General features: G+C 35.0%; 1 protein-coding gene across 1 annotated transcript in view; it reads right to left on the reverse strand.

Moving 5' to 3' along the window:
* LOC149801208 (complement C3-like) overlaps positions 1–23069 on the reverse strand; it is a 346536-nt gene that overhangs the window by 272868 nt on the left and 50599 nt on the right. The window contains exons 4-6 of the mRNA XM_089955247.1: positions 17361–17434; positions 10559–10693; positions 7174–7216 (exon numbers count right to left, since the gene is read on the reverse strand). Of these exons, the coding sequence (XP_089811373.1) occupies positions 7174–7216; positions 10559–10693; positions 17361–17434 (252 nt within the window). The remainder of the gene's footprint in view (positions 1–7173; positions 7217–10558; positions 10694–17360; positions 17435–23069) is intronic.

The raw sequence follows: 23069 nt of genomic DNA on the forward strand, positions 1-23069 counted from the left end.
AATGAGTAACATCACCAAGGAATTCTCTCCCAGGATCAACCTGAAGCAATCTCGGCCACGTTAATGGACCTCGTTGATATATTTTCTCAAATGCATTAGCTACCTCAGTCGCTGTTTTCGTTATTAACGGCTCAGCTTCTTTGTATCTGCTAGCGATATCTACCACGGTTAATACGTATTTGTAGGTTTTATCGTTAATGGTATCGTGTGGTAGAAACATTATATCAGCCTGATGAACCTCATTTGGAACGCTAACATCAAAATGTGCGTATTCTATTCGTTTGGGTGGTGGTAGATAAATCTGCCAGATAACCTGTTTAGATAACCACGTAGCAGCTACTGATGGTTTTACCTTAGCAGCCTTCGCTAGTTTCTTGATCGCTGATTTACCTTTCCAGAATCCAACAGGAGAATAATAAATCTGTTCCATATAACTAATTGCCACCAAAAACTAATTTACCTTTCATAGCTGCATCAATTACCCAGCTAGCTAATTTTTCTTTGATGGTCTTATATTTTATCGAATAGCATGAAGCAATTTGATGTCAGCTAGATGCCGTTGTTGTAGATCTTTGCTTCAATATTCAAGATCATGAATATAGCACGCCCTATTAATTGCGTTTACAGGATCCTCGCCAGGATTCGGTTGATCTTGATCATTTAATCTGATATCGAGTCTGGTACCTGGTCCGCAGTAGTTATATCCTGGTAGGTGTTTTTCTCCTGGATATTTGGACCAAAAGAATCCCGGTAATGATGATAATCCTGAGGTAATTTCACCTCCGTATTTTCTTCTTTTTTTTAAACGGTTTTTACTTTAATCGGTTTTTCGCCCGATGAAGAGAATCTAAATTTCTTTGTGCCGCATATTTCGCATTTACCAGTGACGGCTGTTCTATTATTTTTTGTAACGACAGTCGCTACATCCACAGTTGGTGTTCGTGTTCTACACCTCACACAATATAAATCCATGATATAATTATACCATGAATGTAATTGATTTTTCGGCTACGAAGAAATCTGTTTCGGTGAAGCATCATGCTGCGCTACCTAATTCGATTAGAATGATCATCATAGGACCATCAGAATCAAGTAAAACGCAATTATTGTTGAATCTGATTATGAGGTGGTTAAAATGGGACAAATTGTATTTGGTTACACCATCCGTAGATGATCAACGATGCTATCAGGTATTGAAAGAGTTTAATGAGAACGCAGCGTTGTTGAATAACGGTGAGAATATAATTGATTTTATCACTGATATTGAAGAAGCGTCATCGGTTGATGCTCTAGATGGTTCGATAAATAATTTGGTGGTATACGACGACGTCATGCTAGATAAACAAACGAACACTGCTAGAATCTTTTCACATGGACGTCATAAAAATACTGACGTCATTTATGTAACTCAGAGATATACACAAATACCTAAGGTAATCAGAGATAATTGTAACATGCTAGCGATCTTTAACGGTGTAGATACACATACTCTGAGAAACATTCATCAGACTTGGTGTAGCGGCGACATGGATATAAATAAATTTAAAAATTTCTTTGGGCGAGCTCAATCTACACCGTATGGATTTGTTACAGTCAATGTATGTGATCCACAAACCAGATATCGAGTCAGCCTAGATAGAATCTTTTAACGGAAAATCTTAAAATTCCATTTAGACACTACAGCAGCAGGGAGGGCGTCTATCTCAGGTCGGTCGACAAAATGTAATCAGAGATCAATAAAAAATCATGAACAGGTTATTCTGCAGCTATACCTTCGAACGAAATGTTTATTTTCGGATTGTGGGTCAATAGCGATGTAACTCTTTCAGGAAGCCTCTATTCGGTAAATAAAACCTTTCCTCCGGATTAGATTTCTCTGGAAGATTTATTTTTTGTCGGATCCCCTAGGTCTGTTCGCCCTCCCTGCTGCTCAACCATACATAAGTTGATGCCGCGTAAAACACAAGGCCAGATCAATACCTTGGATTTTATTTTTCACTTCGTTCCACACAGCATTGCAAATTTAATCCTATCTATAACTCAGTAATCTTTCCAGTCAGGATCATTAAATGTAACGAAAAGTAACTAATTTGTTACACAATGAAGTATTTGAAATGTATTATGTCTTTAAAGCTACATATAATGACACTGACCCAAAAATTTATACAGTTACAGATAGGATAAATTTCGTGATGCTGTGTGGGATTAAATTATAATAACTTCCGCTGCCATGAATATTAAAAGTATTAATGTATGCCATTTCAGATTACCAGCAATTTTGAAATCCCATCATTAATACTAATATGCTTTTTCAGTTTTGTTTTTTCTGGTGGAGGGAGAGATATAGAGAGAAGGATGCATATGTATTCCATCACTTTTCTTCTTGCACATCGTGATCAAAATAAAATATGGTCAGATATATGTGAGAGAGTTTAGCCCTGTGTTTTTTATTTTTTACCATACTGCCCAATGTTGCTGAAGCTTTTATCAAAGAGAGAAAACATTAATAGATGAAATGATAGATGCAAACTATGAAAATACATACCATACTCCTTCAGGGTTTAAACATTCACAATAGTTATATCCATATAGCCTCCATTAGGTTAAATTGCAAGAACGACCATTTTGCATGCTAATTTTCTTTGCAACTATAATAACCTCTCCATTCCCAACAAATAAGATTTTGTTCAAGGTGCATGTATTAAATCCTGCTGCACTATGCTTCATGTTGTGTATCCACACATTCTGACGTTTTTTATTTATAGGAAAGATATGTCCACCCTTTTGCAAACGGTTTGGCCTGACACGTCATTTCAGGCATGAATTAACACCTTTTCTTATTCAAGTGTCAAATGTTTACTGCATAACAACAGACCCACGATGTGAGCTAAATCAAAGCATTCCTGACAAGGGACCTACTTGCCTGCAGTGACATCTAAAATTATTGAATGGGAAGACAACCAACCAATTTCCTTCATTGGCTGCTTAATTTTTCATGAGAATGAGAGAAAGAGTGCATTACTTCGAAGCTAAATAATGCACTCTAAAAGCTTGCACTTTTAAATATTTAAGAAATAAAAGCAAAGTATTGCTAAATATTGAGAAAATGTATTGAAATAAAGAAGTTGATTTACGGGGCTGATTTGTTAAAATACACAAGACATAAATGTAAGAGAGCAATCTATGTCCAAAATTGTTCAGGTGTTTACAGTACAAATCATTTGTTAGATTAAATTGTGCAATTTCATCTAAAATACTTGATTAACTCATTAACCAATGCCACCACTATAACTCGTCATACTTGACCATCCTGAGTGCCACAATAACATGGTGCAGTTTACCTAGCTTGTTCCCCGAGTGCCGAGTCTGAGTAGCAAGTAGTAAGCCTGTATCCCGCAGGACGAGTTAAATCGACACAAACCATTGGTTGATTTCAAGCCATTTCGAATTATGCAGGCATTTCAACCAATACAATTTTTGCTTATATAGAAAGAGTGAACATTGCTGAACAAAGGTAAAAAAATTACTTTGGAAGTGACAAAAATAGTGGAAATATTTAGATTAGAAAATGATGAAAATTACGAGAATCAGCCGCTGGGAGTAGACTTTTACTTAACAGACTCTGACAGAGTATTCACATGAGGTTAAGTCTGCAAGAGAGATGACAAGTGGAATTTCTGTGTACATAAAATGGTATGAATTTCATGTGTTGATAGTGTTAATTACACCTCTCCCTCGATAACTCATGCACAACGAGGTCCACAAACATAGACTGCACTATAAGCCACGTGCGAGTTACCTCCAAAAATTTAAAAATATATCACTTTGACATTGAGAAAATGGGGGGGGGGACATTAGGGAAGTTAGCCATTGTCTGAATCCTCATTTTACAATCACATCGATAATAATTTTTAATAATGCGCTTTTTCTAATGAAGTTGTTTGTTATTCTGTTTAAATAACATAAATTTTCAAAACGTCCAACATATTAAAGATCTTTCCAACTGGTTTCAACAACCATCATGTGTACGCGAAAAAATCTGTGTACTACGTCACTGATTTTTGTTTTCTTGAGCCTGGTTCCCATAGTGGTGTTTAATATTATCCTGGGAGTTCAAACAGCAGAGAAATAGACTAACTGTTGATACACCACCAAACAAAATTCCTTTCTTTGAAAAAAAACAAGCGACATCTATTTCTTGAGACAATCATGTACATCGAAACTCAACTTTTTTATTGTTCAATTTATACAATATTGATGTCGTGATTTTATTGTTAGTAATAACGAAACTTATCATCCTATGCTTAAGGATATCTCTAACTGCCAGTTCAAGAACTCTCTGAAACTGGCTTGCCCACAATGGTCTATATCTGTGAAATCAAGCATTCATTTCACTTGGCTGTCTTGTTATCTTTGATTACAGTTATGAAAGAGTCGGTTAATTTAAGATAGTTTATGTTACATACACAACAACATTTATAAGTGTTTGATTGATCAGATGAAACGAGTTCACCTGACATATGACCGGGGCTGCTAGATTTTAAGTTTGTCGGATTTTCGTTACCTTTAACTTTCCGTTTATTCCACCTCCTTTATTTGATTCAAAAGACATAATTAATGTGATAATACAAAGGAGGCCAGCTTTCAATTCAGTGCAACAATACAACAATACTTCTGGAAGTCAGTTATAAAAATACAGTCGGCACTTAATTAGGTTCTCAGAGAAACACTCGCATAGCTGTTAAGGTAGATTGACACATTTTACGTTTAATTACAAGAGGACACATTGCGTTTATGAGATCACACTTAAAAGGAACAAAAAGACAGAACTAAAACACAAATTTCAATTGATAAAATAATTTTTTAATTTGTATTTTTTTATATTAAAGTACTGACTCCACTCAGCATGAGTGACATTTTCATTGACTGAAATTTCCTTACATATTGTTAATTGTGGTGTACTAGAAATGTTATTTGGAAAGAAAATGTAAAAAATTGTATGAACTATTTTTAAATTTGATATTTCATTGTGTTAACTGAACATTCCAGGACCTATCTATCATTTTCAACCTCAAAACGAGAGATAAATCAAAGTTTCCGTTACTAATTTTGATTGCAATTTTTTTCAAGTTCAACAAATAGGGATCAATTTTTGGGTATTTACTGGTTTAAAAAATATGACCCATGCCTGACCCCACTTTATAAGAAGTTTCACAAGTTATCAGGGCGCAAGTTATCTAGGGAGTGGTGTATTCAGTCTGAATGTATAATGGATTTTATGGATTATTCATGGCAAGAGAAACAAATTGTTACTAAAATCATTTATTTTATCTTTATGCATGAGTTTTATTTCTGCATGTAGCATGATATTTATACAATTTTGTACGCAATTTTATTCAGAACTGCTGTGCCAAATTTTAGCTTAATTAAAGGAACATTTATTGCAAGTAGCTCCATTTGTAAAAACTATGCAAGCCAAGTACTCACAGTAAGTCTCAGGGATACAGGCACTGGTAAGGTTAACACTGCTCCAGGTGATCTCTCTGCACGTATGATGTAGGGGAATACCTAGCTGTTTTGGCTCAGGGGTTAATGAGTTAAGATAACTGTTGATTCAAATATAATTGAAAACAACAAATCCATCTGCAAAGTTTCCTCATAGAAATGAAACAAAGTACTTGATTCTTTCATAAACAAATGTTTCCAAACTAATATATGCTTCTTCCCTAAACATTATCATCCAATTAATGCAAAGTAACTTTGATTCAGCATTGTATATGGCTGCCATCTAGTGTCATCAATTAACAATCTGGAATTGTAAAGGTGGGCGCAGCAAAGCTAACAACATTGCACTACAACAAGGCTATTTCCAAAAGGAAATGGGATTTTTGATTGGCCATATTAAAAAATATATGCATAACGTAACACAAGTTTGTTGACTACCGCATCACACTTCTGGTGATTGTGAGACTACAGATAGCTCTCAACCACTATGTTTGAACAAAAGCCCACACTATTTGCCCATCAAACACTATGTTGATTTGAAAAATACCTACTAATTACTGCAGTTTGGGGGAAAGGTTCCAAACTTATTCTCACTAGCTGTCACCTAATGATACCTGTTGTGGGAACGTGACTTGCTAACCATCCAGAAGACTCATACTTGACTAGTTACCAACCTAATGATATTACCTGCCAATTCTGACTCGATATCAATGAAGGTTACATGTGACATGTGGGTTAGGAATGAGTTGCCGGTGTATATGTTAAATAAAGATTTCCCCTAATCAGATGCAACAAAAAGAGGATTTTACAAAGATATAATAACATGAAGTAATCAATGAAAATCACACTTTAAATATATCAGGTATATTTCCTTAAAACATTCAATAAAGTGGTTGATCTAACTGATATGGTCAAAACATTCAATAAACTTGCTTTTTAATCTTTGAAACTACATCTGAATTGTTAAGCAATGGGTTTTACAAGCTTCAAATGACCATATGAGGTTGACTGTAACACTTCGGGTCCACGATTTTCATCAAATAGTTCTCACGTGTATTTAACACATTAAAATGTATTCATCTGTAAATAATTATGTCTTTCTAAAGTTTATTCTGTCACTTATTTAAAGGCAGTGCAGTTCACGGATATAAGTACAAGATGGTGTGTCAAAAGAATCAACCAGAATTAGGCAAATTACTCTTCTGTACTACATTCAGGATCACCATCATGTCACGTCAAGCAAATTATTCAATATAAATTATGCAAATAACTTCATAAGATTTTCAAAATCGATCACTTCCATTTAGGCATTATAGGATTGTGCAAAAACTACTCACATCCAACAATGAAGATAAGACAACCTTAGTGCCCCAATCAGCATTGGCAACTTTACATTTTTGCAAAAGCATATGTTAGCACAATTTATGAAGAATTTTACTTAGTCCAAATTACAATGAAGACAAATATTAGAACTTAGAAAGTCAATACAACAATACAAAGTAATGGGGCGAAGTGTTTGGAACTCTTAACATAAATACATGTCCACCAAGTTGCCTGGATTAGGGAAAATATTCAAAATTGGATAGTAGAGACACTTACTTGACAGCAATGGAGTAGAGAGAATCATGCATAGCTATAGTATTAATGCACTAAAATTAGCATATTTACCATATTCCTTCACTTCAAAGAAAGCACTGGTTTCTGTCTCTAGCTGAGAAAAAAAAATACACAGCATATTTACTGTACATATTTTCACTGCCAAACCACTTGCACTGACCCCAAATACCACCCCAAATACACTTACCCTACATGGCTTTATGCCTTTGAAATAGCATGAATAAATGACATTATCATACAGGCTAGAAAATTTTAATTCATACTCTATGGAGATTTGAACCCAGGTCTAAATATAAATGGTACCTATTGCCTTACCTGTACACAACAACCCCTATACCATCTCAGCTATGTACACATCACCAAACAATGATGCCAAAAAGTCTCTGGTGTAGGCATTCATTCATAACAGATACACCTGTTTGTCAACTTAGTAATTAATTTTCATCTAAATGCAGTCATTCCAGATTCCTAAGACAGAAATCAAGAGATATAGAATTAATTTTATGAAATTACAAATATGCATCAAACAGAACAGAAAATGCTATCTCTGGGTTCTACAAGAAAATGGTTGATAATATTAACAGAATTTTAAAATATGATTACATAACATTATCATACAAGTTAGAGAATTTTCATTAATCCTATACAAATTCCAACCTGGGTCCATGGGTAAGCAGCACCTATCATCTTTGATGAATGTACCAATCCCTATACCATCTTGACCATGCACATATCACCAAACGACAAAAGATAAGTCTACAAAGTTGGTGGTATGATCATTTGTGTGTAACAGACACATCAGATAAACTTGCATGTCGACTTAGCAATTCTCATATAAGTACAGTCATTATGGATTCCTAAGACAGAAATCTGGTATATAGAATAAAGAAAATTACCTGGGTTTAAATCTCCAGTCAGTCAGGACAGTTTCTATATGTATCAGCTACTGTGTAATTTCATGCTTAATGTTTCAAAATGAACATTAACTGCTGAATGAAATTATCACAATACCACACACCTTAGAACTATAATTATATTAGTTTGTAAGAAAACAAAAATGGACCAAGAAATGTATTTGATGTTAAGTTCTCAAAGTTGTGTAGAACCGAACTCTAGTGTTTAACTTCAATTTACAAAAAGTGCAATGGTCTCGATGCACATCCAGACTTTGCTCTTTCATTTCTAACAATTGGAACAAGTGTATTTATTCAAGCTATATTCCATCCTGTATGTCTCTCTTTGTCTCCTGCCTACAACCCCATCACACACCTTAACATAATCCCACTCCCAGTCTACAACCCCAACCCACGCCTTAGCATAACCCCACTCCCAACTTAGAACCCCACCCCACACGTTAGAAAACCCACACTCCCAGCATACAACCCCACCCACACCTTAGCGTAACTCCACTCCCAGCCTACAACCCCACACCTTAGCATAACCCCAATTCCAGCCTAAAACCCCACCCCACACCTTAGCATAGCCCCACTCCCAGCCTACAACCCCACCCACCTTAGCATAACCCCAATCCAAGCCTACAACCCAACCCACACCTTAGCATAACCCCACTCCCAGCCTACAACCCCACCCCACAGCATAACTCCACTCCTAGCCTACAACCCCACCCGACAGCATCACCACTCCCAGCCTACAACCCCACCCCACACCTTAGCATAACCCGACTCCCAGCTTACAACCCCACCCCACACCTTTGCATAATAGATTAGAATTTTCAATGACTTGAATTATAGCAGGTCCAAATGGCTAGTAGTCAATGTCGTGCTTCAATGTTTCAAAATAAACTGCTGAATGAAAATATTTTGCCTTGTCACAAAATAAACACTTTAAAACAAAGAAGACATTTGTTACATATATTTGATTTAATTTATATTTGCTTTAAGTTCTATTTGATTTGATTTGATTGTTTGTGGGTTTTCGAATCTTTTTTTGTCTTTACATGTCAATGTAATGTAATTTTGTTAACTATTTGATATTTTCCAGAAAATTCAGTTTGACCTGAGTTTTCCTTAGATACCTAAGAATAGAAACACTGTAAATTTGTAATTGTACCAAATTCATGTATACTGTATTCAAGGCTATTCTGTCAGTGTCTGTTCATGCCTTAAACCAAACTGATTTGTATGAAAAATATTTCTTTGTCATTTTTTGTGAATCTATGTTTAAGCACCAGCCAAGAAGTGACATTTTTACTCTGAAAGTCAATGGATACACTTATTAACAATGGTCAGCAGGGATTGTATTGAGCTTCAATATTATGTTTTAGTACTGATTTATCAAAAGAACATTAACTTCTGAATGATAATGTTTTTGTTGTTTGTGGAAAAAGAAGTTTAGACTTGTAATATTGACTGAGAAACATGCTGTGGTTAAGCTGCAATATTTTCACAAAAACTTGGTTCCTAGCAGTATATGAAACAAACCCATAAAAAATTTGTATTGTCCCTTTCATCATTCAATATTTTCACAAAAACGTGGTTTTAGCGGTATATAAAACAAATCCATATACAATTTGTATTGTCCCTTTCATCATTCAATATTTTTACAAACTTTTGGTTCCAAGCGGTATATAAAACAAACCTATCTAAAATTTGTATTCTCCCCTTTCATCATTCATTGCAGTGCATACAATGTACGTCTATTCTAACAGCACAAATTTAAGACATGTTTAGGAATTCAAAGTTCAAAGCATGATCAGTTGCTCATATCATACATCAGTAATAAAAATAATAATATTTTTGTTCTGTATGAGTAATTGATTTTATCTTCTTTTTCAATAAATGTGATGGCCAGCACATTCTCTGGAGTTCTAATCATAGTTTCCTCTTACCTTTCTCACCCCGTGTTAGATATTAGGATAGTTAATTTTGGAATGCATCTGCAAATTGCAAGTACTGAAATTAGCTTGAATCATGTGCTAGAGCACAGTAGTCATCTTACACAGGAGATATCTAAATTAAAAGACCCCGAATCAGACGGTATCATCCTGATATCAATAACCATATGATTAACTTCTCATTCATAACAGTTAAAACATATTGTTTCATCTCTTTAGGTCAGAGGTCAAAGAATGAATAAATAATCAAATGATACAAAGACTAGTTGGAAATGGTCAGAGGAAAGTCAAGATTAGCTTGCGCTCCTGAGTTCACCAAAATACAAGACAAATTGGTTACTGGCTCTCACAAATTGTGTCCTGTATAACTTGGTTACTAGCTGTCGTAAATTTCATCCTGTATAATTTGCAAACTTGGCCAACAGTCCTTGTCAAGTTGAAACAATTTCAAAAATTTATCGGCAATAAATTTTTAAAAAATAGGGTTGGACAGGTTAAAGTAACCATAGGTATCGTGGGGTTTGGGGATTTGTTGTTTGCCTAAGCATTCTGGATTCCTTTTGGCTCCCAGAATATTCTCACCTCATCTCCAAACCTAGCCCTGACAGTCCAGATTCCTTTGGCTGCAAGACTGTCCAAAATCATCTCGTCTCTGATGAATTTGTCATCATGGCCAAACTGGATAGATTTCTTGGACATAATCACCTCACGTGGATCCTGAAAAAATGGCACATTCATTTTAACACGTGAAACTAGTGCTAAGGGTTTATCTACATGTTGCCTTTATGAGTAACTGCTGTATACAAAGAGATTAAATTTTACTGATTTATGTAACAATGGGACCAAAGAAACTTGATATATAAAGACAAAATAGTTGATTCTTATTTAAATTTTTTGCAGGTGGTAAGTTCAGCCAATTAGGCTGTACTGTGTTTTGTAAGAAATATGTAATTTCTACAATACTAATAAAAAATACAAAATTAATATAATTTCGTCATTACAATTACATCTACTCTGTACAAAGTGTCAACTCAAGGGAGGTAACTCTGACAAATGATGCATGACAGGCTGCAGACCACATTAACCATCTGAAGATTTCATCAATTTAAGACATTGATTATGAAAAGAAGAAATGCTAGGAGCATGCCTTATGTCACTGGGAATGTTGTTCCATACCAGTGGACCAGTATATTGAAAGCTTTTTTAAAAAACAATTCCTTCTTTGACCTTGGTACATGTGTATAATGTAATTTTTACTTCTCACAGACCTTAAATTTGGAGTACCATCATTATTTCTTTGGTGAAAGATATTGCTTAGATAGACAGGAATGGCTTTTCTGGATACTTTATACATCAATTGGCCTTTCTAAGAAACATTCTTTCATGTATTGTCAAAACTTTATAGTATTCATTGAACCTTGAAAATTGTATATACATTAATCTAGAAATAAATGGCAAGCCCTCTTTTGGAGTGTTAAAAGTGTTGCGATATTTGAATTAGAGGTATTATACCAAATTACATTACAGTAGTCCAAACATGGCTGAATATAACTTTTATAAAAGATGACCGTATAACGAAGAGGAATGTATGTTTTGATTTTCCTCAGTAGCCAAAGATAAGAATTAACCTTTTATGAAACATGTTTAATGTGAATAGACCAAGTAAGATTGTTATCTACAAATACACCAAGAATTCTATCTTGAGAGGTCATATTAAGGCTCACATTGTCAAACTGAACCTGGAGTTTGTCGCTATCTAGCCTTGCTTGCTTTTGTTGTGTTGTAACTAGAACTGCTTTCATTTTTTTCTGTATTTATGATCATATTATTTTCTATGCACCGTACTTGAAGTCTGTTGAGAGCATGTTATAAGTTATTTTCAAGTACCGTTTTGGTTTTACCCATCTCAGACAGTGTAGTATCATCTGCATAGAGGACAGTGCAAGAAATTGAAGTTCCAATCTTAAGAGGCAAATTGTTGATAAATAGAATGAATAACAGAGGTCCAAGGATAAAGCCCATTGGTACTCCACAATTAATACTTTTACTTTCAGAAAGTTGACCATTTAAACATACTATCTGCACTCTGTCGGTTAAATAAGAAGTAAGCAAATTTAGAGAGTTTTCACTGCATTGATAGATTTTTAGTTTTCTTAAGCAAAATTTCATGGTCTACAAGATCAAAAGCTTTACGAAAATCAACCATAACAGTGCCTACCGTTTCTCCCTGATCTAATCTTTCAGCCATTTAGCAATCAAAAATACAAGTGCAGTTTCACAGGAGTGATTCTGGTGAAAACCAGACTGATTATCATGAATAAGATTATAAGTATTCAAATAATTGAGAAAAGAATCATGTACATGTTTTTCTAGCAATTTGGAGAGACAAGGAAGGATAGAGATGGGTCTGTAATTATTTACATCATCTTTTGTTCCTGCTTTATGCAATGGTATAACCTTGGCAGTTTTCCATGTTTGTGGAAATTTATTAGACCTAATACTTTCATTGCAAATGAAAGCTATACTCTCTACAATTGCAGGTGCTGCTACCTTTAGTAGCCTTGATCCAATCATATCAAGTCCTGTAGCTTTACAATCATCCATTTTTTTAAATATATTTTAACACAGATTCTGGACTCATTGCAGGAATTTCAAACTTGATATTGTTTGGTAGTTTTCTGGCAGAAATATGTTTGACTTCCAGATGTTCAGATGAAGTTCTGGGTTAAGTCCTGCAGCAATATGAACAAAAAAAGTTGTTAAAAACATTTGAGATATCAATAGATTTGCCTGCACCAAACGCTGTAAACACTTTCCAGATAGCTTTCAGGTTATTTTGGTTTTCATCCAGCACTTTTTTGTAGTGCACCTGTTTGGCTTGACATATCATTTTATTAACTTTATTCCTCCAAACTCAATATTCAGTTTGATTTCCTACTGATTTTAGTTGGTCTCTTTGCTTTATTGCTTCTAAAATTTCTGGGAAGATCCAGCCTGGCTGATTGTCTTTCCTTATCCTGTGTGTTTTTAAAGGGGCATGTTTGTTCACTATACTGATGAACAGATTTGCCCAAGTATCTAAAACATCATCAATATCTTCAAAGATTTGGACTGTAATCCATGGAATCTGTGTCAGATCTTCTAGGAATTTAACAGTATCAAAGTTTTGAAAAGATCTATAGGCAATGGATTTATGGATATTATTTTTTGTTGATTTGCCATTGACTTTACATGTTAGAAAAATTGCAAAGTGGTCACTTATACCAATCTTTGGAACCATTACTTCCAAAATAGTTTCTTTTGTATTGGTATGAATATTATCAATAAGTGTTTTAGAGGTAGATGTTACTCTGGTGCGTTCATTTACTAGTTGCTCCATAACTAACAAAGCAATAAAATTCATCGAATTCCCTTTTATTGGGTCATTGAGAAGGTCTCTATTTATATTGCCTAGAATGTAAAATTCTTTCTCTTCATTTGAAATTTTATCTACTTGAAGTTCAAAATAGTCACACCAATCAGTATGTGATGAAGGGGTCTGTACACAAAACCTACTAAATAGGGCTTAGCTTTTTCTGGAGTGATCTGTAGCCAAATGGATTATATTTCCTGCATTTCTTGGTCTTCCCGTTTTTTAGAAATAATACTACATCAAGGGGATCAAGTCTGTTAAGACAAGGGATGCATGGCTTATATGACAGTCCTTGATAGATATATTGGCCATCCTGATGAATAGAGCCTTCCCATGGAGTTGAGATGGCCTCATTGCCGTTTTCCTATTCCATAAATCTAGTGTGAGTTTTGGCTTTGTGTCCAAAGCTACCACACTGATGGCATCACCACAGTAATCACATCCCAAACTGTACTTACTGACTGTATTGATATGGATTATCTTTCACATGTTGGACATTTTGAAAATAAATGTTATTTATAATGAACAACTTCATTAGAAAAAGTGCAGTATTAACAATTATTATCAATGTGATTGTAAAAAGAGGATTCAGTCATTAAACAGCCCAGTACCCTGCTCTACTCCACCCCGCGGTTTTCTCTATGTCTAAGTGGATTTTGTTCATTTTTTGAGGCCCCTCGTTAATTTGTGCCCTTGCTTATAGTGTGGTCTATGTTTGTGGACCCCATTGTGAGTCAGTTATCAAGGGAGAGGTGTGTCATGTGCCCAGTAACTCCCAATGTTGACTGTACAGTTCCCAGAGACAACAGTGCATATCACATGGAGCATCAGCCATTGATAAGTCTCCAATACCTGGTGACATAGTGCCTATAGTACCTGAGGACAAGTGACAGATTACATACCTTATATGCATGTCACTAGATACATTTCCCAGTGACCCCTGCCCTGTACGCATCCCCTTGTGCTTGGTCTCCTGTGACAAATCATCCTGACCTAATGAGTCAGATGATGTAAACCTTATAGAAGAGTCTATGTTCTGGGAACTTGACGCAGACAAAAAGGATCTTGCTTTGATTCAAGGTCTACTAGCATGAGATGATAACTGTACTTCCCTTTCATCAGAAAGAAGGAGCTTACTATCTGGATCTGGCAACATTCCTACTCAGGGAAGTTCCTCAGAGATCACACCTTTAGTGGAAATGTTTGACGAAACTATAAGACACTTCTCTAGGCAACTTCTGTACACTGAGAAGTGCTGTAGCCTCCTGCTTGGAATACAGGCATCTTCCAGAGATGAAGAGGAAAATTATGATATTTGCTATATCAGTTTGCTATATGAGTCTGGGATATCTGTTTAATTAAGATATTGCTTTAAAAATTGGTCTTTCATCATGATAGGGAATTTTAATTTTAAGAGCAATACTTTGAATAAATTCTATTTTCAATATTCCACACATGACGAAGGGAAATCCATACTTAAAAATGAATAATAGCCATACCTCCCAGCACAGTAGTTTCATTCTGCACAACTCACATCAAAAGATCATTATGAAAAGTCTTAGGCATGAGAAAATAGCAAGTTTGGACTGATTATTTTTATCCTTAAGACATCATACTTGCTCTGGTGACAGATTTTGATCACAATGATAAAGTATCTTTCCATTTTGAATTTTTGATTGTCATTTCTATAAAATTGACAATTTATTTAAATTTAAAGCGCCTTGTTAAGGTCTCTTAAAGCATATGGATGTTCAACACTACGGCAATGTATGATACATGTATCAATAAAGACAAAGCATGACGGTAGGTAATACCAATGTAGTCATTGTAAGCATCTATAAACATCACATACATACATGAATATATGAAGTCATATATTTCATTAATGAAGGTTGCTTCAGCTGTTATATTTATTTAAAGACAATTTAATAAATGTTACATTCAGGATGAAGTATATTTTATTTCTAAGCAGTATGGACACAAATGTTGTCAAAGCTAAATAAGACTTTAAAAGGTGATTTGATGATTCCTGGCCCTAAATAAATTCACTGACATACCCCATATTTTTCTAAAATAATCTGTTGTAACTATGGTGAAACAGCAGCAGTAAAGCATTCTGGACGATGTACTAAACATACAATTTTAAACCTTATTTGCGTATTTTGTTCCAACTAGTACTAAGAACTTTGTCTCAATTTCTGATATCTCAAATTTCTCATGCTCATGCAAAATGTATTCTAAATTCATTCCTATCATCCATATTTTATTCTTTTGTACTTTTCACTCTTGCCATAAGAGTTCCTAGCACTTTCACACTTTTTGGCAAATATCAATTTCCATTTTTATTGGATACAAAACTAATTAAATCACTTTTCAAAGTATGCACTAAAATTCGAGCACTTTTCAAGATTGTGCGAACCCTGATGTAATTTCAACAAAATGGGTATTTTCGGAAACAAAATCGTTTTCCATCAGGACCTTCACAATTTTTGTATTAGCTTATGAAAGAAATTCAACACGCTAGATTGAAAATCTTGGATGGGCAAGTGTTAAACCACCCATCCACTGATCATGTAAATTAGTGTGATTATTGTCACAATAGTCTTCATGCACATGAACTAAGCTGGTGTACTCTTGGAAAATGTATCTCGTTGCTAATAAACATTCAATGCATTGGAAGTATTTGCAAAGCGTGCAGCTGCCACCAAAATGGAAATAAATCAAATGTTAATACGAGAGACAGACACAGAGAGAGAAAGAGATAGAGAAAGTAAATATGATCTAAAGAAGTGACTATAAAAGTACCAAAAATGCTGGGAAAATGAATACAAATGGCTACAAAGTGACCCAAGAAATGCTGTGATGTTGTAAACTTAATGCTCCAAGTACCAGAAGACATGCGAAAGTGTGCTGGGTATTTAATTTGTTGATGCATGTTCATGAACCATCCCTGGAATCACACAATTCAAGCTCCCTATTTTTAATGGCAGAGGAATATGTGAAAATAAAGAAAAAAGTTGGTTCCTCAAATTGTGCCATCTAGATTGGATGAGATGAATCAGATCCAAGATTATTTAAATGAACTTTCAACTTCTCATGAGTCTTGGTGTAATAACATTTGTTATTGTTTTGAGCTGATGTAAATGAATAACAAATGTCGAATTAGAAACTGAACTTGTTTCTGTTTGAGTTTAGCAGGATCATGGAAATTTAGGCAGGATCAGTAAAATTCTTATTTTAGTCATCACTCAGGTTAGTGGGGGATCCTTACTTCCAGCTCTGCATTAGTAAAGATTTCATTAAGTTTAACCAGTATAAAAAATGAACTACCTCTGAGGTGCAAGTTGGTGGAGTCATGAGCAGTGGAAAGCTTCTGAGTGGAATAAAGATCAGTTTCAATTTCTATACACTTTGCCTGAGATTGTTAAAATGGCTAAAATATAAATACCTTAAATCTATGATTTTATTTGAAAGTTTCAAAATGTCATTGTGGCAAAAATGCTTAAGTTGCATACACTGAGTCAATCATGCTCCAGTTTAGTTCAGCCATCAAATAACTGTTAATTTTACACAGCAACACTACCAAAGGGGTCTTATTATCAATTTAAAAATCCTGTCAAATGCATCCAACTGTTTGAAAGTACAGAAGTTATGTCTTTTGTATGGTACTGAGTGGTTTAAGTGTGCCAGACTCTCTTTGAGTTACTGGTTCAAGTCCATCCCAGACCATCCCAGGTCAAATGCTGCAGTGTGTCTGAGTAAGAGACGTTATCCTCATTGCCTCTGTAGTCAATAGCCCTTTCTGTGCTGATATACCAGCATACATCAATCAATCAGTCTCCTTCCCCAAGATGACTGCTTGACTTGGATGTATTTAAGATGTTTCAGAAAACTTTCAAAACAAGTACACCACAGAGACACACAAATGCATACACACAAACACTACATCACAGATTTATTGCATATACTCACAATGATCTCGACTGTAACTTTTTTTCCTTCTGGTGGTCTCAAATTCTCATCTAATGGCATTACCCTGATGTAAGCTGAAAATGGAGGGTCATAAAATTATTTCATTACACTGATAATTCCTGAAAAGAAACTGTTACTTCAGTAACATAACATGGACAGAAGGAAGAGACTGCATTTACTTCATTTTCATGAACTAAGTTGAAATGCAGGTCACAATGACAGAATTTGAAATATATGGGTGCATACATGCCAAATGAACCCAACTGTGAAATATACACCTAAAAATTATGTGATAGATGTTGAGCATGCATGAAATCATAACTGCAAACTTGGAACAAAAAGTGAAAATAGCAGATTTAATAAATTTTAAAAAAGCAATATGAGCCTTTTTACACAAATTTAAATTATGAAGTCAAAGATGCATACTCAGAACTATAGATATTTAAGCAATGATGTTCCTTTGTTTGCCAGATTTCATTATGTTCCTGCAACAAACATATACAGAGAACCACAATGCATGAATGAATAAGTAAGCAAGCCATAAATCTCAATGCCTTTCTGACCATAACTGAAAAGCCCCAATCAAATTAGGATTGTCCACTGACTGAATCCTAGCATAAGTGACTGACTGATAGCTGGGGATTCATAATTACAACGATGTCAGGCATTTATGCGCACCTAAGGTTTCTATCTCCAATATTGAAGCGTAACACACACCACATTGGACCAATTGACAAGAATAAAATACTGCAATGCTTGCCATTTGCAAAGAGGCAATTTTCTTCAGAATACTTGACTCAAAATAATATTAATTTTGGACACACAGATACCACCCCTGTATTTTTATGACTTGTGATATGTCAGCCTATTCTGTACCCAGTTTGAAAAGATGTAAGGTTTATCCATCGGGCCATAGAAATGAAATACATTACTTTAGACTGTTTCTGTCAGCAGCTCCGTCGAGTAATTACATCAGGTTTATAAATAGTTCTACAAAATTCAACCTGACAATGCCAGTACTGTATATTGCAAGAGATATTAGGTAAACTATACTGATCTTATGATTAAAAAAATTGAAATGTTCAATATTATATATAAAAATAGGCCATTATGTGGAAGAGAAATAGCAATGAATAGGATATAACCTGTTTACAACATCTTGTTTATGAGGAAAAATTGCTAAAGAATTTAGAAACAGACTATATGTCAGAGAATTTCTTGAGAATCCCATTTAAGCAGTGAGTTGACACATAGGGTAGCAGACGATCTTGTATGTGAGGGACAACTTCTTGCAAAATCTGAAATTTGGATTAAGATGCAGAATTGTTTTAAGGTATACATTTCCATCTTTTATTATATGTATATATTTGTATGAATCTAAAGAAAAAATATAGTAATATATTTTTTTTCTATGTTACAGGTTCAAGAAGGTCATGGAGTGGGTCTTCATGTTGACATTTAGAAATCACATTTTCATTTGCATTTCAAGTCGAAATGTGGGATAAGTTCGTATATTTTATGAATTTAACTTTCCTTAATTAAATTAGATCGTTTTTTCTTGATACAAAATGGATGTTTGATCAAAACACCATGTGATCTAATGTTTACTTAAATGACATATTGCTGCGCAGAATTGGCCAACATAGGGGTAGTCAACAATGTTAAATTGAAAGATGCCTGTTGTTTTATAAAACTTTCAAAGTCTTGAAATGAGGGCAGAACTAACAGATTATTCTTATTACAGTGAATAAATGTGAGTCAAAACAAAAGTGGAAATGTGCATTATTATCCACTTTTTCTCTTGTACCTGTCCTTTTACCTGAAAATTCAGCAGTTTAAGTCAAGATAATAAAGGGACAACAGGCCAAATTTTAAATTTCATCTCAGGTTAATAAATATGGTATTATTAAAAAGGTCAAATCATCAGAAATAACAAATTAGCAAATAAAGTATACCCCTTTTCATGGTTTTTGCTCATATCAAGTGCAAACAACTTATTTTATTGCCAGAAACAACAACAAAAAAAGAATTCTCCAAAATGTAAACATTTTTGGGGTTAATTAATTAAGCAGTCACTAGAGAATATAACCAGACTGTTCTTGAGGCATAATTTACACATGTATGTGGTATATAAAAGGGTATGTCCAATGCAAAAGGGGGCCCAGAGTGACCAAAGTGGTCTAAAGCGCTCTTCATTACGGATCACTGCCATCTCACCTCTGGCTGCGCGGGTTCGAGTCTCGGATTTGGCTAATGTGGGTATGTGAAAAAGCTTGCCAGTAGCTTCTCGTGGGTCGGTGTTTCTTTCCATGGTTTTCACAGGTTCTTCCTCCACCATTAATACTGGCCGCCATGTATAGCCTATCGTGTGCTGAAAAATGGCGTTAAAACCCAACAACAACAACCAATGCAAACCTTGTTATAATTCATGTTTTATTAATGTGAAAGTGAAAACAAAGGGATTGGTAACATCTGCCTCCTAACTTTTCAAAAGAAATCTATAAGGACAATGTAACAAGAAAATCCAAGTATTTATTCCTTTTAAATGTCTACCTGTATTAGAGTTTGTTAAGACTAAGTCATATAAAATTATTTTTTACATAAAATATTTATTTTCTCTAATATTTCCTGTGACAAGTTAAAGACTACTGTATATATATTTTTATAAATTTATTTATTTTGCAGATGCTTTATTGCACAGTTGAATTGTGCTGGCATTTTTGGTCATAATAATATTAACTTATTTTTAAACAGTGTAAAATGACAATAAAATCACAGGCAAATGAAGATGTTTATGCAGGGAGTATGAATGCTACAACAGCCTGAACTGTGAGTAACCTTAAACACTATGGGGGAGGGGGGCTTATTCTTCAAACGGAAACCAATATCGTGTCTTCTGTGAAGATACAAGTATACATTTGTATTAATCTTTTTTACTTTCATATCCAGACGTATGAAGCAGGTTTCATACTATTTTGTATCAGTAATAATAAGAACAATTTGCTGGTTATAGTTGCTACCGAAGGAGTCTGACTTTTTGTGAGTAAATTACCTTGCAATAAATTACCTGAAAGTACTATAAATATATGTATATTTATTATACTGATAATGTGATTTCGTGTTGTTACAGATTTTGTTGTAATTTATTGATAAAACGTCTGACTCTGTGGTTGATACTTCTACCAGGTGCTCAAGGGAGAGAACTGACTTATTTCCGGTTAAAGATGAGACGGAGGGTATGTTATAGTACAACCCGATTCCTACGAAGAGCAAATAAGTACCAAATATTCTTGGCACAAAAACTCTCTACATGTACTTGTGGATTTTTCATGAAAATATTATTAGCGCCGTATCAAATTCTTACCAATAACATATTGTTTAAAAGAAAAGCCAAATGGTTTCTTTGCGCTGGTTATCACGTCAAATATTACCCCTATTCATGAAATTATCTGATCAAAATTTAAAAAATGGGAGCCACGTATAGAGGGGTACCCTCTTTGTACAAAAATAGTAAGATAGTGGCACTCGGCCCGACTGAAGCGCCCTCTAGTTATGTTGTTATCGTTAGATAACATTTAACAACTCCTCAATAATACGAATGGGTGCATTTTTTCATGCCTTTATTCACCTTAAAATGTGTGCTAATTTATAACAAGGCCTGATAGACAATACTGAGAGTTTTGCTTTACATACGAAAAAAAAACACAACAATTATTCCATGCAAGACGTTATAGTAATGATAATAATAATAACAATAATAATGAGGACTTTGTATACCGCCTAATCTTTAGAAGCTCTAAGCACTTTACAACATTAGACAACACCTATAAGATAAAAGAACATCTAATAATATTATTACAAAAGCAAACACCGTGAAATTAGAAAAACATTAAAAAATAAAAAAACATGCTGAGAATATTTCAGGTAGGAAGTATTATTAGGTCTTTAAGTTTGTTCATGCATTCGAAATAAGTGAGTTTTGAGAGCCCTCTTGAATGTAATCACTGTGTCTTTGTGTCTAAGTTCAGTGGTGGGCAATTCATTCTACGTTGCTGGGCCTTGGTATGCAAAAGAACGCTGTCCATATGACTTTGTTTTCATAGTGGGAATAATGAGTATACGATTGTCAGAAGAGGAGCATAAGTATCTTGCTGATGTACACATGGATGAGGTCGGATAGGTATGTTGGACTAGAGTCCGACAGTGAAATGTAGCACGGACAGCAAAGTTTGTGTTTGATTCTGGATCGAATGGATAGCCAGTGTAGGGTACAGAGCAGTGGGGACGTGTGATCTCATCGTGGTACTCTAAGTATGATACGAGCAGTTGGAACTTTTTGAAGTTCCTGGAGTAGATATTGAGACGAACCAGACATAATTGAGTTACAATAGTCCAGTCTTAAAAATACTAATGAACAAAGAAGTGTTTTAGTGGCATCAACTGAAAGATATCTGCGAATTGAGCTGATGCGTCTCAGCTCAAGATATGCAGCCTTGCATATGTTCATGACATGTTGGTGCAATGTGAGAGTACTGTCCAGAGTAACACCTAGGTTTCATACTGATTTTGTCAAACATAATGTTGGTGTTGCTGATATTTATTGTTTGAGGTAAAGGATGTAAATGAGAAAGTCTTTGTGTTGTGATCAGAATGGCCTCAATTTTGTCATCATTCATCTGCAGCTTGTTCCATGTCATCCATGATTTCACATCAGAAATGCACCTCTCTACACCTTGGATGACAGCATCAACTTCAGTCAGGTGGCTAGATTTGTATATTTGGGTGTCATCAGCGTACAATTGGGGACACACTGCATGATGATCTATGACACTTGAGAGCGGCCGAGTGTACATAATGAAGAGAACAGGTCCAAGAACAGACCCCTGTGGAACACCAAAACATATATCAACTGGGCTGGAGTGTATTCCATTTGTAGATACAATTTGTGTCCTGTTGACCAAGTAGGACTTGAACCACAGTAAGGCTGTATCATGAATGCCAAATACATGCCGGAGATGGTGAAGTAATATATATCATGAATGCCAAATACATGCCGGAGATGGTGAAGTAATATATCATGGTCTATTATGTCAACTGTTGCAGACAAATCAAGGAGGGTAAAGACTGTAATCTTTCCACTATCCAACGCAGAGAGAATGTCATTAACTACTTTCTGAAGAGTTGTTTCAGCACTGTGGCAAGGGCGATATGCAGATCGTAAATTGCTAAAACGACTGTTTGAATTTAGATGAGATACAAGCTGGGATAGAACAACTTTTCCTATGATTTTTTATATGAATGGGAGATTAGAAACTGGGCGGTAGTTCTTTATATCGTTATGGTCTAGTGTTGGTTTCTTCAGCAGAGGCTTTACAATGGCAGTTTTGAAAAATGATGGGAATTCCCCGGAAGCGAGAGAGGTATTAATAACATCAGTTAGTGAAGGTAATACTGGATCTAAGCACTCAAGCAGCAGTGATGTTGGAACTGGATCAAGTTCACATGACTTTAGTGCACTCTTCATCACGATTGTACGTAGAAAATCCATAGAGACAGGTTCAAATGCTGCTAATGGTTGCCGCTCAAATTCTGTATGTCAACTGTATGGTGACGAGTCAATTGTAATTATGGTGTCAAGCTTATCTCTAATGGTTTGTACTTTGTCACGGAAGAAATATGCAAACATGTCCGGAAGGACGACTGGAAAGA

This window comes from Sinohyriopsis cumingii, chromosome 4 (assembly GCF_028554795.1).
Source record: "Sinohyriopsis cumingii isolate HCF-2022 chromosome 4, ASM2855479v2, whole genome shotgun sequence".
NCBI classification, from domain to species: Eukaryota; Metazoa; Mollusca; class Bivalvia; order Unionida; family Unionidae; genus Sinohyriopsis; species Sinohyriopsis cumingii.